General features: G+C 43.9%; 1 protein-coding gene and 1 long non-coding RNA gene across 4 annotated transcripts in view; one reads left to right on the forward strand and one right to left on the reverse strand.

Annotated features, from left to right (window-relative positions):
- The first annotated feature begins 15 nt into the window (after positions 1-15).
- LZIC (leucine zipper and CTNNBIP1 domain containing) overlaps positions 16-15,805 on the forward strand; it is a 30,274-nt gene continuing 14,484 nt past the window's right edge. The window contains exons 1-7 of one of the 3 annotated variants that reach the window (XM_083752863.1): positions 18-162; positions 2,594-2,720; positions 3,665-3,800; positions 4,297-4,395; positions 5,154-5,249; positions 5,710-5,791; positions 7,213-11,518. In XM_083752863.1, the coding sequence (XP_083608989.1) occupies positions 2,620-2,720; positions 3,665-3,800; positions 4,297-4,395; positions 5,154-5,249; positions 5,710-5,791; positions 7,213-7,271 (573 nt within the window). In that variant the 5' untranslated portion in view covers positions 18-162; positions 2,594-2,619 and the 3' untranslated portion in view covers positions 7,272-11,518. Of the gene's footprint in view, positions 163-2,593; positions 2,721-3,664; positions 3,801-4,296; positions 4,396-5,153; positions 5,250-5,709; positions 5,977-7,212; positions 11,519-15,805 lie in introns of those variants that run through there. The other 2 variants (XM_083752861.1, XM_083752862.1) reach the window with 2 other exon arrangements.
- On the reverse strand, positions 8,906-15,582 carry LOC310850897. Its single transcript, XR_014567449.1, has 2 exons — positions 9,193-15,582; positions 8,906-8,948 (listed from the first exon to the last, which is right to left on the reverse strand). It is a non-coding gene; the product is annotated as an uncharacterized lncRNA (long non-coding RNA).

Here is a 15,805-nt window from a genome sequence, read left to right on the forward strand (position 1 = left end):
CCGTCCCTAGGAACGGTCCCCCGGCACACAATCTTGAAACCGGAAGTGGGAAGGGTTTGGGCTTTTGAAATAGAGGACCCCGTTGCCTGAAGAAAGGATGTGATTGGGGGAGTTGGGAATGTCAATTTTCTAGAAGGCTGAAGGAGTGTGGATTATCTGGGGGTAAAGGGCATGCGGGGATAATCTGGGGTATGTAAGAAGAGAAGCCAATAGTGGAAGAAGGATAATAGGGATGGTGGGCTGGGTGGGTGTATATAAGGAAGGGAGTCCGCCTGCGGATCTGGGAGGGGGCTTTGAATGGTTTGGGCTGGGGCGGGGAGCCATTTTCAGCCCATTCCCTTCTGGGGTGGGGGATTGGAACATGCCAGCTGTGGGCGGGGCAAGAAGTGTAAATTTCACCTTTGTACAGTAGGCTGGTAGTTTGTGCACACACCTTTCTCCATTCGGGTAAGCAAGGGGGATTACTGGAGGAGGGAGGGGGAATAATCCGGCCATGCAAAAAGGCTCAAGGAGGGTACGATGCCAGTGGGAGGGGGTGCGGCTGGTGAGCATCCTGGGGGCCAGAGGCTTCCCACTCCTCATTTAGGGGTAAGGTTTAGCACCCTGGAGAGGTCCGGCGTGTGTGTGCTTGCGGCAGATTTTCCTTGGTGAGGCTTCATCCCCAGCTACAAAAGAGAGGGGGGCGTGTCAGAAATGGTACCGGTATTTTGTGTTAGTGGGACTGGCTCCCAGTTTATTGTCGCTGGGCCCCTCCTAACATTTTCCTCCTCAAATTAATTGCGGATCAGGGAATTGATAGAGGAACTGATGTTTTTAGGTGGGCCTCAAAGGCTTTTATTTTTATTTTTTCTCTGTAGCTTTCAGCGGCTCATGTAAATTAAACTACAGAGATGACATTCTAAATTGCTGATAGCATGCTGAGCTGTCTGACTGGAGTTGGTTTTTGCTTATTTTTTTGCTTATATGAAGTATGCTTGTATTTAATGTTTTTTAAATATCATTTGGATTTGCTGTTTTTGTTATTGTACACTGATTTGTGACTAATGTTTCGTTAAAAAGCAGATGGGGTTTGTGTGGCCAAATGGGGATTTGAACCCTGGTCTCCAACGGCCAGCCATCTAACCACTACTCTACCCTGACTTCCAGAGGCAAACTGGCTGTTTTCTAGAGTTAGCTGAGTGTCCCCTCCCCTATTTGATTAGAAGGAAATCTATTTATAATTTTAAAACACATTTTATAAACTGGGGGAAAACATTGCATCCCTGAACATATTGGTCCTTGGTGTGAAATATTTTTGCACTATAAACTAGTAAACCAAACATCCTGGTAATTTTTTAAATTAATTTTGCTTCCTAGGGTGAGTTAATCATGCAACAATAATCCCCCCAATACAATATTATCTTCTTTGAGCCTCTCAAACAGGATGGGAATGTTTAAATAAAGAAGATGACATTTACCTTTGTATTAGAGCAAAGTTCCTTTATGCCACTTTTGCTGTATAATTGCCTGCTGTTTCCTTTTAAGAACATGAGAGAAGCCTGCTGGATCATTCAATGGCTCATCTAGTCCAGCAGCCTGTTTTCACAGTGTCCAATCAGATGTCTGTTGAAAGCCTGCAAGCTGGACATAAGCCCAATAGCACTCTGCCCACTTGTGATTCCCAGCAATTGATATTCAGAGGCATGACACCTCTGATAGTGGAGGTAGAATACAGTGGTGCCCCGCAAGACGAACGCCTCGCAAGACGAAAAACCCGCTAGACGAAAGAGTTTTCCATTTTTGGAGGCGCTTCGCTAAACGAATCTCTCTATGGGGTTGCTTCGCAAGACGAAAAAATCTTGCGAGTTCCCGCGTTTTTCTCTCGCTTTTTTCTGCCCTTTCCCTAAGCGCTAAGCCGCTTATCAGCTGATCGCTAAAAGCCGCTAGACCGCTAATAGCGCTAATCCGCTAAGCTGTCAATGGGCTTGCTTCGCAAGACGAAAAAACCGCTAGATGAAGAGAATCACGGAACGGATTATTTTTGTCTTGCGAGGCACCACTGTATAGCCATTGTGACTAGTGGCCATTGATAGCCTTGCCCTCCATGAACATGTGTAATCCTCTTTTAAAGCCATCCAGGTTGGTGGCTGTCGCTGCCTCCTGTGGGAGTGGGTTCTACAGTTTAACTATGTGCTGTGTGAAGATGTACTTTCTTTTATCTATCTATCCTGAATCTTCCAACATTCAGATTTATTGGATGCCCATGAGTTCTAGGGTTATGAAAGCGGGAGAAAAATGTTTTACTGTGCACTTTCTCCATTCTGTGAATAATATATCTTATATCATGATTTATATCATCTCACCTCTTGTTTGCCTTTTCTCTAAACTAAAAAGTCCCAAATGCTGCAATCTTTCTTTAGGGGGTGGAGTCAATCCATCCTCTTGATCATTTCTGTTGCCCTTTTCTGAACCTTCTCCAGCTCTACAATATCCTTTGTGACCAGAACTGCATACAATATTCCAAATGCAGCTGCACCGTCAATTTGTATAGCATCGTTATGGTATTGGCAGTTTAAATAACGCACACCACATGTAAGTTTCTTGTCTCTTTCAGGTGGTCTGTATTGCACAAAATTTGAAATGGCTTCAAGGGGAGCAATTGAGACCAGTAAGTTGAAACAGAACTTGGAAGAGCAACTGGATAGACTAATGCAGCAATTGCAAGATCTGGAGGAGTGTAGGTAATAAATTCCATCCTGAAATTGACTAATCTGTCACAAAATCTTTGTGTTAACGCCATGTAGGGCAGGGCAGGCATCTTTTTCTCCATCCAGTCTTTAGCTGTTTGTAGATGGATGGGATGATGTCATTGGAGGCTGGCCTATCAGGGCTAATGGGGCACAGTCCCACTAATGTCAGCCTGCTCTTAGTCAGACCCTACCTTGACTTCTTACATAGTACTAGTCCGGGGGGTGGGTGGCGGGATTGCCTGCCAGCTTCCTCCTTCATAATCTCAGTATGCCATTGTAGAATTTAGGACGGAGGAGAATGTGGACAAAGCTAGAATTAGTTCACTTTGGTTCCACCTACTGTTAGGCTCCCTGCCTTCTGGCCTTCCAGTACCAATGGGCACCAGACACTACTGGGTGATGCATGCACTCATTTGGATTTTGTCCTTTTCAAACATCCTTTAAGGATCTTCCAAGGGCAGTGCTTCATGTGACATGCCAGGATGTTGTGTTGCTGTTGTTAAGAATGTAAGAAGAGCCCTGCTGGATCAGACCAAAGACTTTTCTAGTCCAGTATCCTGTTTCCCTTGGTGTCCAATCTGATGCCTTTTGGGAAGCCCACAAGCAAGACATGAGGACATTAGCTGTCTCCTGTTACTGTTCCGTGGTAACTGATACTCAGATATGTACTGCTGCTGAACCTAGAGGTAACGTAGCTCAGTACTGCCTACACCGACTAGGAGCAGCTCCACACTGTTTCAGGGTGGCATAGTAAAATACTGGCATCATTAATTTTGTGAGATGGGGAAAGCAGCCCACTATTAACAAGCGGGATGGCTGTTGGAATATAATAGATTGACTAATGGTCTGACTCGGTACAAGGCACCTTCCTATGTTCCTATGTAGAGCCCTACTGTGGTTAACTTGGCTGAGTCGCAGTGCTTGCTCTTATTCAGAGATGATCTGGATGCAGATGAGTATGAAGAGACCAAGAAAGAAACCCTTGAGCAGCTGAGTGAGTTCAATGATTCCCTGAAGAAGATCATGTCTGGAAACATGACATTGGTAGACGAACTTAGTGGGATGCAATTGGTGAGTGTTTGGAGGGGACTTTTTTTTTTTGACGTAGTGTGTCTAAAACACTGCATTATGACATTGAATCCATCACTCAAAAGGAGAGCATCTGCTTTGACTGCAGAAGGTCCCAGGTTCAATCCCCGGCATATCCAGCTAGGGCTGGAAGAGACCCCTGCCTGAAACCCTTTGGAGCCACTGCCAGTCAGTTTAGGCAATGCTGAGCTATACTGAGTGGTCTGACAGCTTAAGTGGTCTGACTGCTTAAGGCAGCTTCCTATTTCTTAAGCGAAAGGACGTAGCTCAATGGTAGAGCATCTGCCTTGCACCTAGAATGCCCCAGGTTAAATCTGATCATCTTTAGATGGGCCTGGGAATGCCTCCTCTCTAAAGCTACGGTGGGACATTGCCAGTCACAATGCTGAACTAGATGGACCAATGGTATAATGCAGCTTCCTATACAGGTAACTCGCATCTTTCGCGAGGGTTTTAGCTTGTAATCTTCCTCTTCCAGGCTATACAAGCGGCCATCAGCCAGGCTTTTAAAACCCCGGAAGTCATCAGGATGTTTGCCAAAAAGCAGCCAGGGCAGCTGCGGACAAGATTGGCAGAGGTAAAGATGTTTTATCACCTTTTTAAAAAGTGTACATACGTGAAGTATGTTTAGAATCATTAGTTCATTTCATTTATAAACCGCTTCCTGTGAGGCATCCCAATGTGATCTACATATTTTTTTAAACTTGTAAATCTTAAACAATGTTTTATACTGATTTTCAAAGATGAGAAGCTGGGAGTGTTAACAGCATTGCCTAGTCCTGGGCTGGGCAGACTAAATTATGAAAACTAATTTTGGGGGGGGGATTATTGGTTGTTCCTGTTTTTATTATTTTGTGCTTTTGTGTTGTGATTTTATCTTGTGAGCCGCTCTGAGACCTGCAGGTATAGGGCAGTCGGTAATCAAATGTTAATGATAATGATAATGAGAAGAAGAAGATGATGATTTAGTCAGGCTGTAGAAGCTTTGATTTAATTGGGAGCTTTGCCCCATGCGGTGCCTGTGAACTGGTTCACACAATCACATGGAAATGTGTGATGGGAGAACTCTGCCCAAGGAGGGATGGGGAACCTGTAACCTGGACAGGTTGTTGCTGGACTACAACTCCCATAATCCCTGAATGCCAAATGGGGCTGATGGTGGGAGACGGCATTCGATCTTTTCTGTGACTGACACTTAGCAAATGCCACAAATTTCTTTCTCATGGTACACAAATAATGGGTGTTAATTCCTAAGGGCTGTGTAAATCTTCATACATCAAATGCATAATTAGTGTCATCCACCCCCACTTCCCGGTTTTCTTTTCCCCTTTACAGATGGACAGAGATCTGATTGTTGGAAAGTTGGGACGCGACGTCTATACTCAGCAAAAAGTGGAAATTCTCACCGCTCTCAGGAAGCTTGGGGAGAAGGTACTAAATTTGCTTGGCATATCCCTCATGGGGCTATAAATGGAATTGCGTGGATTCCACACGTTGTATAGTACTAGTCTTATACCCTGCTGCAGAATCTGGATCCCTTAGAAACTGCACAGAATATTACACAATTGGATTTTTTTCACTATGCCTCAACACTATTTAAGGCTTTGTCTGGAGTCTTGAAGCTATGAAAGCTTGTTTGGAAATGTTTTCTTGTATTGATTATGCCACTTTCATTTTAAATATTTAAATCAGTGATGGCCAAACTTGGCCCTCCAGCTGTTTTGGGACTACAATTCCCATCATCCCTGACCACTGGCCCTGTTAGCTAGGGATGATGGGTATTGTAGTCCCAAAACAGCTGGAGGGCCAAGTTTGGCCATCACTGGTTTAAGTGATATTAAAAGTTTCATGGCTGACTCATCCTTATTTCTTTCATTCTTTGTGTTTACAGCTGACTCCTGATGATGAGACTTTTCTTTCAACAAATGCAGGAGCTGCTCTCAGCCAGTTTGTGAGAGTTTCCAGTGATCTTGGTAAGTTAAAAAAAAATAAAAATCCCTATGCCTCTTTCCTTGATCGTGTGTGTCAAACTTCTCACAATCGGGAGAAAAGAAATGGTGTCTCATCATCCTTAGTTCATGACTACAGCTCATCTGCTTCCTCTTCATTAACAGGCATGGAGGTTGGATTCACTGCCATATAGCATGAACATGAGTGTAACTTAAATAGCATTTTTTCCAATCCAATGACTGACTGGTTTGACTTTATTCCAAATGATGCTTATCAGTCCCAGTCAAAACACACAACTTGATCCTGTAGATCAGCCTGGCAAAATCAGTCAATGAAAATAAGTAGTCCACATACCGTATTGGCCCAAATATAAACTGCACTTTCCCCCCAAATTCTGACCGTGAAAAGTTAAAAGTGCGGCTTAAATTTGCGACCTTACAAAAATTGGCTTTGACAATATCGCTGCTGAAACAGACATATGATAAAATGGAACAAAAAAATGTTTTCTTGCAGATTTGCGAGCTTGAGACTGTTGTGCAATTAATTCTAATGTCATACATCACTTTCCCTGTATTTTACAGTGCAGTATTGATTTTTTAATTTGCATTTACGGTGCTATGAACAGGTGTTAAACCAACTTGTGGGTTCTCTCTAGTACCCGTAGGATTTTCTTCTACATTTGACATTTACGGGTGTGAGTGCCTGTGGAATTTTAAGGGAGCGACATATTCGGGTATTGTCTTTTTTTCTCCCCCCCCCCCCCCTTAAATTTTAAAGGTATGACTTATATTCGGGTGCGGCTTATATTCGGGCCAATATGGGAAATAGTTGCCTACCATCTTACCTGCATATGACTTACTGGCAGTGTTGTACCGATAATTGCTTGGGAATTCTAAGAAACTCCCAAATGTACAGTTTAGTGCAGTTTTGAGATCCATGGTTAAAATCAGTGGTTTTGAGATCAGTGGTTAACATCAGTGCAATCTGTCATTTAAATCAATGCAGTTCAGTCCACCATCGTTTCTTTTTGTTTTTATTTTTGTTAGTCTATTACATGTATAACAAACTCACAGAGTATTCTAAGAATTCAACAAGGGAGGGGAACAATTGAGCATGGTCAGGTTTAAGATAAGGAGATAAAAGATATAAAAGGAAAATATTAAAAGAAACTTGTATAAGAGAAGCAATATAGTAGTACTGTATTCCAAGTTAAGAAAGACTTAAAACAGTGGTTCAAAAACTCATATAATTGTAAATGCATAACATTCTATTCACATATTAAAATATAAATAAATCTTACTATCAAATACCTCTTGTGTGATTAGTATGGCTATATAAATTTATACTTGCAATTGTTAATCAATAATTATTTGTTGGAGGCTGGATGTTACTGATGGAATAAAGACAGGATTTTAAAACGGTCCCTCTTTTTCATTAACTGCAGGATCAGGCGATAAGGTCTTCGCGCTGGCAAGTTTTGAGGTAGAGAAATCAAAGCAGTGAAAGCAGGCTGCATTCCGCTGCAATGGATCTGGGGTTTTTGTTTTTTTACCATGTTGTATTTGTGTGTTTCTTACAAACTTTTTTGTAACGCTCTTTATCTTAACGGCAAGCTAACCTACAACGGAGACCGTTTTTGAAGTGCCCTTTTGCGAGCTGGGCTGCCTAAGTTCGGAGGCTAAAAACACTAAGTGGTACTTTTTAAAAACAAGGAAATGAAACCAACTAACTTAATTGCGTAACCTTTTGAATGTATGCATTGTGTATGTATTTTCCCCACTTTAAAATGTGCATTTCTCTAGTAAAATGTTTTTCTCTATTATTTTTGTTACATGTGATGGCAGAAAGCATCTCTCTTCAGCAGCTCTTGGTGCTTGATGGCTGTGTGAGTTCAGTTGTTTTGCTGGAATTGTGTGGTGTTTTTTTAAAGTGGGGTGGGGGAGAGAATGTAGCTCTAGTGTGGAATGCGACACAGTTTTGCTTGTCTCAAAACAAGCCGAGCGCCCTCCTGCCCTCCCGGTTTCTCTTGGGAGATGAATGGGTAGCATTGTGTCCTCCGTGTCTTGATTGGCAAACAATAGCAGCCCTGTTGGGAGCTTTCTGGGCCAATTTAACATTGTGGACCAGAATGACAGGGAACGCAGTCAATAAGCCCTGTTTCTGGCCTCCTGCAGTAGCCAGGCGTGTTATTGGCTACAATCTGCCATTCTTCCCTCATGTTTTGGGAGGCCGGCATGAAACTGCTTCCTTCCAAGTAGAAACAAACAGAGAGGAATCCTACTTTTTAAAGATGCTGCCTGTTCTGTTGCCGAATGAAGGTGGCGCTTGCCATCTGTTGATCTTGTTAGCCCTGCAGGCTCCATCATCTTCCAGGCCTGACTTAAGATGCTGGTTGATTGTGACTTATTGGCTTGAGCTAAAAGTTCCCTCATCCCTTTGGGCTCCTTCTCAACAATTTTCACTTAGGAGCATGGGAAATTGCCTTTTTCCAAGCCTATCAAGCTCAGTGTTGTTTACACTGACCAGCAGCTGTGTGCCAGGATTTCAGAGGGGTCATTCCCAGCCCAACCTGAAGATGCTGGCAATTAAACCTGTGCTCTTAGGTGCTTCACTATTGAGCGACAGACTTTTTCGTTCCTCTCCCACTCTTTCCTATGTGTCTATCTCCCCTGCCCATTTTATCCTTGCAACAATGACCCCGTGAGGTAGGTCAGGCTCAGAAACAGTAATTAGCTAGCCTGAGTAGGGTCTTGAATCTGGGTCTCCTTAGCCCTAGACAGAAACGCCACACTAGGTTTCTCACTGGATGGTGGGTAATTTGCCAAGTTGGTGTTTGTGAAGGGCGTCAACTTGCTAGGCACATATTTAAGGAGTTGAGACATCCCTGAAAACTCCATCGGAAGAGGACTTGTTAGGACTAAACCCCATAATCTGGTTGCAATATTTGTAGCTTTTCCCTAAATAAATGCCTCTTGGCATGTACAGAGTGTCTTTAGTGATGCTTCTAACCAAGTCTTACTCAAATTAGCAGACATGGCTAAATTGTTAATTTTAATGGGTCTACTCAGAGTAGGACTTGGTTGGCTACAACTTAGTAACTATCCAACTGGGTTTGTTTGTTTGTTTTTGCGGGGGTGCGAGAGTGGTGTTGGAGAGCATATCTTTCTGCCCTGCCATCTCCTCTATACAGTGGTACCTCGGGTTAAGTACTTAATTCGTTCTGGAGGTCTGTTCTTAACCTGAAACTGTTCTTAACCTGAAGCACCACTTTAGCTAATGGGGCCTCCTGCTGCCGCCGCGCCGCCGGAGCACAATTTCTGTTCTCATCCTGAAGCAAAGTTCTTAACCTGAAGCACTATTTCTGGGTTAATGGAGTCTGTAACCTGAAGCATATGTAACCTGAAGCGTATGTAACCCGAGGTACCACTGTACTTGTTTTTCACTTTTTTGCAGTTTGAAGCCATCTACATTCTTTCTCTCTGTCATTTTCCCCTTCCTTTTTGACCTTAGTTTGTTGCAGGAGTCACCTATTCAGTCTTAACAGTTGAATTTACGTACAGAATGCCCTTTTCCTAATCACTACAGATCTTGTTCACTTAGAACCCCAGAAAGTGAGTGGATTTGAAAAACTGTTTTGATTTAATCCTGAATATGAAACTTCTTCCTTGTTTCTATCTCTTCTGCTTGTTATGGAACATATGTAAACTTGCCTGGGGCCTGATTTTAATTTCTTTTCAAAAGAAAGTACTGAATATCACCCCTGCCAATCAATTCTCTTACCCTTGCCACAGCTCCTAGATGAACTCATTGTATAGTAACTTGAGAAACTGCTGCTCTCTCCCTCTCCCCTCCCCAGTTTAAAAAAGGAACAAGCACAATGCCTATATTCTATTTTCCTGGCTAGCAGGCATGCGTAGGTTGCCAAAAGGGTCTGGCTGTAGCATACTGCAATGCTGCCAAAACATGACTCTCCCTTATTCAGCAGTTTTTGGGAGTGCAGGAACATGAGGCTGGGAGGAGTTGCTCGCTGGGATATTAGTGAACAATGGCCACAGTAGATCAGCCATAAAACAGGCAACTACCTTCCATGTTTTATAGATCATGGCACTTTTCCAAATAGGATTATGAGTTCTGAAACTGGGCAAGTAGAAAATGTCCCTCTGTAGTCTCTCCCACCGCCCACAACAGTGCTTCTAGAATACCAAGGCTGTTAAACCACCAGATTTAAGAGGTAAATCTTTTGCTGAACTCCACTGATTCACATTGCAGAAGCTAGTGGGATGTGTGTGTTTGAATGTCCCTCTTATACCTGTTCCCAATGCACACTCTTCCCTTTCTTTCTCTTTCAGCTGCAGAGGAATTGTATGTCAGAGAGAAGGCTAGGCTATAAACTCCCCACCTCCCACCCTAGGAAATGACTGTTTTCTGTGTGCAGGGATTTGGGGTTGTGAAGTCAAACATCCAATTTCCACCTGTAGCCTAAAGTGGGTTCAGTCTAGAAAAAGCTTGATCTGCAATGAGCAAAATTAGGTTGTGAATCTCCCTGTAGGTTGGTGTTCCTCAATTTTCACTGTCCTCAACTCAAGACCATACTGTCCAAGCCTCCTCCAATGTTAGACACACAGAAGTCTGAGGTCAGGTTTCCTTTTGGATCTGGGACTGAAAGCTCTAGTTCATTGGAGCTAGGGTTGCCATATTTCAAAAAGTAAAAACCAGGACACCCCAAAATTGTTGACTTTTTTTCCCCCAGGAAACCACTGAAATTGTTGAGCTTTTCTTTACAAAAACACCAAAAAACCCCATTATTTTTCAATTGACTTGCCTAACATCCAGGACAAAGCGCTGCCATTCGGAAATTCCCCCCAGATGTCAGTTCTGCCTTTGAAATCCCAGTAATGTCCTGGAAAATCCAGACGTATGGCAGCCTTAATTGAAGTTGCTGGAAAACTTCCTTTAGTCATAGATTTGACAGATAAAAAACAAGTCGCATATGAGGTTTTACAGTGGAGAACATGTTAGGATTCCCTTTTCACCCTGGCAGGGCTCTTTTGGCTTTAAAAGCTGCCCAGCAGGTAAGCAGTAAAGATACAATGGAATACAATGGAAAGCTCAATCAGCTGAATTTCTGCCTGTTATGTAGTCTGTTCAAGGAGCTAAAGCCCCATGGGAAACTTGGGGAGAAGCCATACCAGCATACCTAGCATCCTGTTCCTAAGTGTGGTGGCTTATGTCCCACAGAAATATGGGAAAACCCTGGTTAGAGGAGAGAGCAGGTCTACCGGGAAGTGTGTATGTGTTTGAGCTTTGTGACTCTGAAAACCTCTGTGCAGCATTTCCTAGAGTTAGGCTGCTTTTGACTGTCCTGTTTGTGGTCTTCACTGCCCTCTGTGGCTTGTGATTAGGCCTTGGCAGTTGGGAATAGCATCCTTTTAAATGTTTCTTCCCTTTTAAAACTGATGGCTAAATAACAGCTTGTGTGAAGTCACAGTGGTTACAGACCTTCTTTCCCTGAAATGCTGTAGCTGTCTCATTAGTGATGATTAGAGGGTTAGTTCCTTGCCTGCAGAAGGGAAACTTTGCTGCTGTGCCATTGCAAATCCGTGCCTTGAGCCAAACCCAGCAGTCACACCGGCTTTAAACAGGCTTCTTCTTCTGATCTCTCTCCCTCACTCAGCTTAGAGATTTGCATTTACTTGTCTCTCTTTGCATATTGTTCATTTCACTTTAATAAACCATCACTGAGAAATGCATTTTATCTTTATTGTCAATTTTATATTCCCCCACCCATCTTCTTTTTAAGGGCACAACCAGTGCCTTAGAACAACAACTTTCCCCTTAAAATGCCAATGGTTTCAAATATGGCATTTAATTTGGAATACATTCTTTGAGAGGGTTGGATTTTCTTGTTAGGCATGCAATACTTGAGCTACTGTAGCTTGAAGTAATTATAAATAAAGCTCAAGGTGCCTTAGTGCTGCTGGCGTAAAATTGTAATCTCTTTTCAAAAATTTGCCTGCAAATTGGTAACTCTGAAAGTCCCTCTTCAGGTGTGGAAAGCAGAAGGAAAGTTACTTGGCGTATACATCTTTTCTAGTGAGCAACATTCTCCATAGCAGGGGTGGTTAGCCTTTTTGGCTCCACAGACCAAATCCTCATCAGGATTGGCCATGTTGAACAAATTTATCAGGTGGGTGGCCCTACCCACTTGTCAATCATCTGACAGCACAAGGACATCAGGTGCAAAGTGCTGCTAAAAATGATGCTGGCCCTCTTTGTTTTATGCAGGACTTTTGATGGTTTGCATTGAAAGCCCTACTAAAATGAAGGGAAGGAAACTGTTCTAGCAGAGAATTATGATGCATACCTCTTTCTGATTCAGGAAGGGGTTTGCATGGTATCCTGCCCCTGCTCATCAGCGGACAAGTGGGAGATTAAATTCTGATCTGTTCCCTAATGGGAACAGGTACACAGCCAATGCAGGATTTAACTCTGTCCTGCCTGCAGTCACATGATGATGTTGCGAGAGACATCAGCTGATGAGCTACAAGGCATGATTTGAGGGAAATGGATGCATAGGCTTACTTGAACCCCCTGGCAGGCGAAGATTGGCCCAAGGGTTTGCCACCTCTGCGCTGTAGCCTTGCTTTGCTTTCACAGTAGTCCTGTCAGGTAGGTCACTTGTCATTGATTTTCTGCACTCAATGCTCTTTTTCTAAGTTATGCAACATTATGAAATACGAAATACTCTTTTTGCCTCTTAATCTCTTCTCTTCTCTTCTGTAGTGGGAACAAAATTTCCCAACTGCATGAATACTTCATTAAAAATAAAAACAATAGCTCATAATATGGGTAGTCCTCATAAAAAGAATGGTCATTTTGGAGTCCAAAATTGCAGGATGTAGTTTATTATATTGATTGCCAATAAAATTGTTTCTGGCGAAAAGTTAGAATGGGTGCTCTCCTAAGGGTGTGAAAAATCCTAGTAACGATGCCATGGCAAAGATTTCAATTTGACCAGGAGCACCATCTTAACATCAGAACTAATCTACCCCTGTGGTCATATGGAAAGTCTTGGTGTGTGGTGGCAGCTGGATTATGAAAGAATCCTAAATGAATTTCAAAGCAGATTATCATGGATGGCTAACGGCAAGAGATTGAAGCAGAGCGTCTTTGTCCAGAGTTAAGGCTGGCTGTGCAAAGCAGCAAATGGAGGAGCTAGGGCTTATGATACCTGATTTTCAGCTACGCCTAGGAAAAAAGATGCATAAAGCAAAGGGAACTGGAGGTGTCATGCAAAGCTCCAAACTATCAGCAGGAAACTATGGAAATGTATAACACCATTTAATGCCTTTTAAAAGTGGGTTTTTTTTGGGGGGGGGGTCTTATCCTAAAGGGTCTTACATTGTATATAATAAAACACACACACCAGTCACCCATAGTATGTCATTTTCAAATAAAAGTCATTAAGCTTCCTAATATAATTTGAGTTATGGGTTAAGATTAAATTATCACTTTTAAAAGATGTGTATGGGAAAGCAAGCAGGTTTGAGAACTGTGTACGGCAGCCATTTAAACAAAGAAGATGTCACTTGCCGTTCCTTCTGTACATCTCTAGGGGATCAGACCATATCAGAACTGGGTCAGGAGCAACAGCAGCTTGCAAATAGCTTCTTGTCCTGTGCTCAATCTCCCCCGTCCCCTGCCTTTCCTGCTGAAATGCTTTCCCATTTGATTCACCCTTAATGTACCTGCATTTTTTCTTACTATCCATCACCTTATCCTCTCCTAAAATTCTGGCCCTTGGAACAAGGCAATGCAAGTTCTGCAGCAAAGATAATGTTTGCTTGAGTTGCCCCTCCCAATCACCTATCAACTGCAAGTCCCTGCTTTGCATTAGCTGGGTACCACCAGACTTTGCAGAAAGGCAATCAATAAATAGTAAATAAAATATTTCATGGGGGTTTGGGCACATATATAATAGTGGTCCTCAAGTATACTGAGGTGGAACTTTCCCCCCCTCTTGCTGCAGAGGGAAGAACTAGAAATTGCAGGGAAGTAGATTTTGTCCTGTCCTAAAGCAAGGGTGGGGAATCTGTGGCCCTCCAGCTTTAGTTGGATTTACAGCTCCCATCATCCCTGACCATCAGCCATACTGGCTGGGACTGATGGGAGTTAGCATCCAATAACATCTGAGGGCCACAGATTATTCCCACCCCTGCCCTGAGACGTTTATACAATCAAGCAGCAAAATGAGGACAAAGCAGAACATATGGTGTGTTTTTAAAATTGCATTAAGCCTGTAATTCCTTCAAAAGCCATCTCGGTCAGATACAAAGGGTAAACAGATGCCTTAATTGCAGGTCTCCCACCTCACATGAGGATAGAATGTCTTTGGATATTTCTCTGCACTTCACACACCATGCTAATTAATGTAACTCTAACGGAAGGATCCCAGAGTGATGTTTCCGTCTCCCTCCCCCCCCCCCCCCGCTTCAGCCTGAGCTGACGCACTCAGTTTTTCTTAAATAATTAATCATCATTACTGCCTGCTGCTTGCTGGGTACGTGTTAGTGATCATCTCAGATCCCAGCATATTTACACCCTCCCAGTTCCTGTCTGCAGCTTGCTTTTGCTCTTTTCACAGGCTTTCATGTTAAGGTCTTCATTAACTGACAGGTTGTAGATTTCTGTGCCATCGTGCTTTGATGTCCTTTAAGTACTGAAGCACAGATTAGAAAGCACAGGCCTATTTGTTGCTGCACCTTATTGGATAGAAATACAATATAAGGAGAAGTAAAGAAAACAGTAACAACACCTGGGCAACCAGATCCTCTGGGGTTGCCCTTGCATAAAGAATCCTGGAGGAGGAGGATTTTCTACTGTCAGCTAGGTAACCACTGCCCCACTACTGATATTCTTTAAGCGAGAAATCCAGTTCCTAGCTCCTCTCATTATACAGCTATGACCTACTTGTTGATTTCCTCTCTGTGACCTCAAAGTGTGGAACTCTTCTCCAATAATAATATTATTAATAATAATTTACCACTCTGGGCGGCTTCCAACAAAATATTATAGTACAGAAATCCATCAAACATTAAAAGCTTCCCTAAACAGGGCTGCCATCAGATGTCTTCTGAAAGTCTGGTATTTGTTGTTCTCTTTGACATCTGCTGGGAAGGCGTTCCACAGGGCGGGTGCCACTACCAAGAAGGCCCTCTGCCTGGTTCCCTGTAACTTGGCTTCTCAGTGAGAGAACCGCCAGAAGGCCCTCGGCGCTGGACCTCAGTGTCCGGGTAGAATGATGCAACAGCCGCCTCATACAGAGTCAGTACTGTCAATACTGACTGGCAGTGGCTCTCCAGGATTTCAGAATGGGAATATTTTCCATCCCTAGCCAAAGCTGCAGGGATTAAAGCTGCATGCAGAGCATATGCTCCAGCGCTGAGCTGCAGCCCCCTGCACTTGAGGCAGATGTGCACTATAGCCCAAAATATCTGGAGGGCACCAGAATAAAACATAAAAGGAGCCTTGCTGCTGCATCAGGCCAGTGGCCCTTGCCCAGCCAGTCCAACATCCTGTTCTCACTGTAGCCAACCAGGTGCCTGCCAGAAGGCGATGAACAGGACCAGAGCACAACAGCACTCCATTCAGTGCTTTACTGCTCCTATTCCCACCACGAGACGTTCTAAGCCCCGCCTCCCGACGACGACCCCGCCCCAGTCTACTTTCACGCCTCCTTCTTCTTGTAGCTCCTCCCTTCCCCGACCCCCTTCCCCTTCGGCCACGCCCCGTCCTCCGGGCCACGCCCCTCCCCGAAACAATAGCCGCCTTCTCCTTCCCCAGCCGCAAGCTCCGCGTTGGCCACGCCCCCTTTTACCTCAGGTTGCCGTTGGAGGCGGCTGCCTGAGGCGACGCGGCTTGCCGCCTCTCAGCGGCCTCGGGCGCTGGGACGCGGCAAGCAGCGGCGACGGCGGCGGCGGGTCCCTCCCACCCGGAGTCGCCCAGGCGCCTCCTCCGCTCCCTCCCTCGGTCGCCGC

Source organism: Podarcis gaigeae (genome assembly GCF_964106915.1).
Source record: "Podarcis gaigeae genome assembly, chromosome: 8".
NCBI classification, from domain to species: Eukaryota; Metazoa; Chordata; class Lepidosauria; order Squamata; family Lacertidae; genus Podarcis; species Podarcis gaigeae.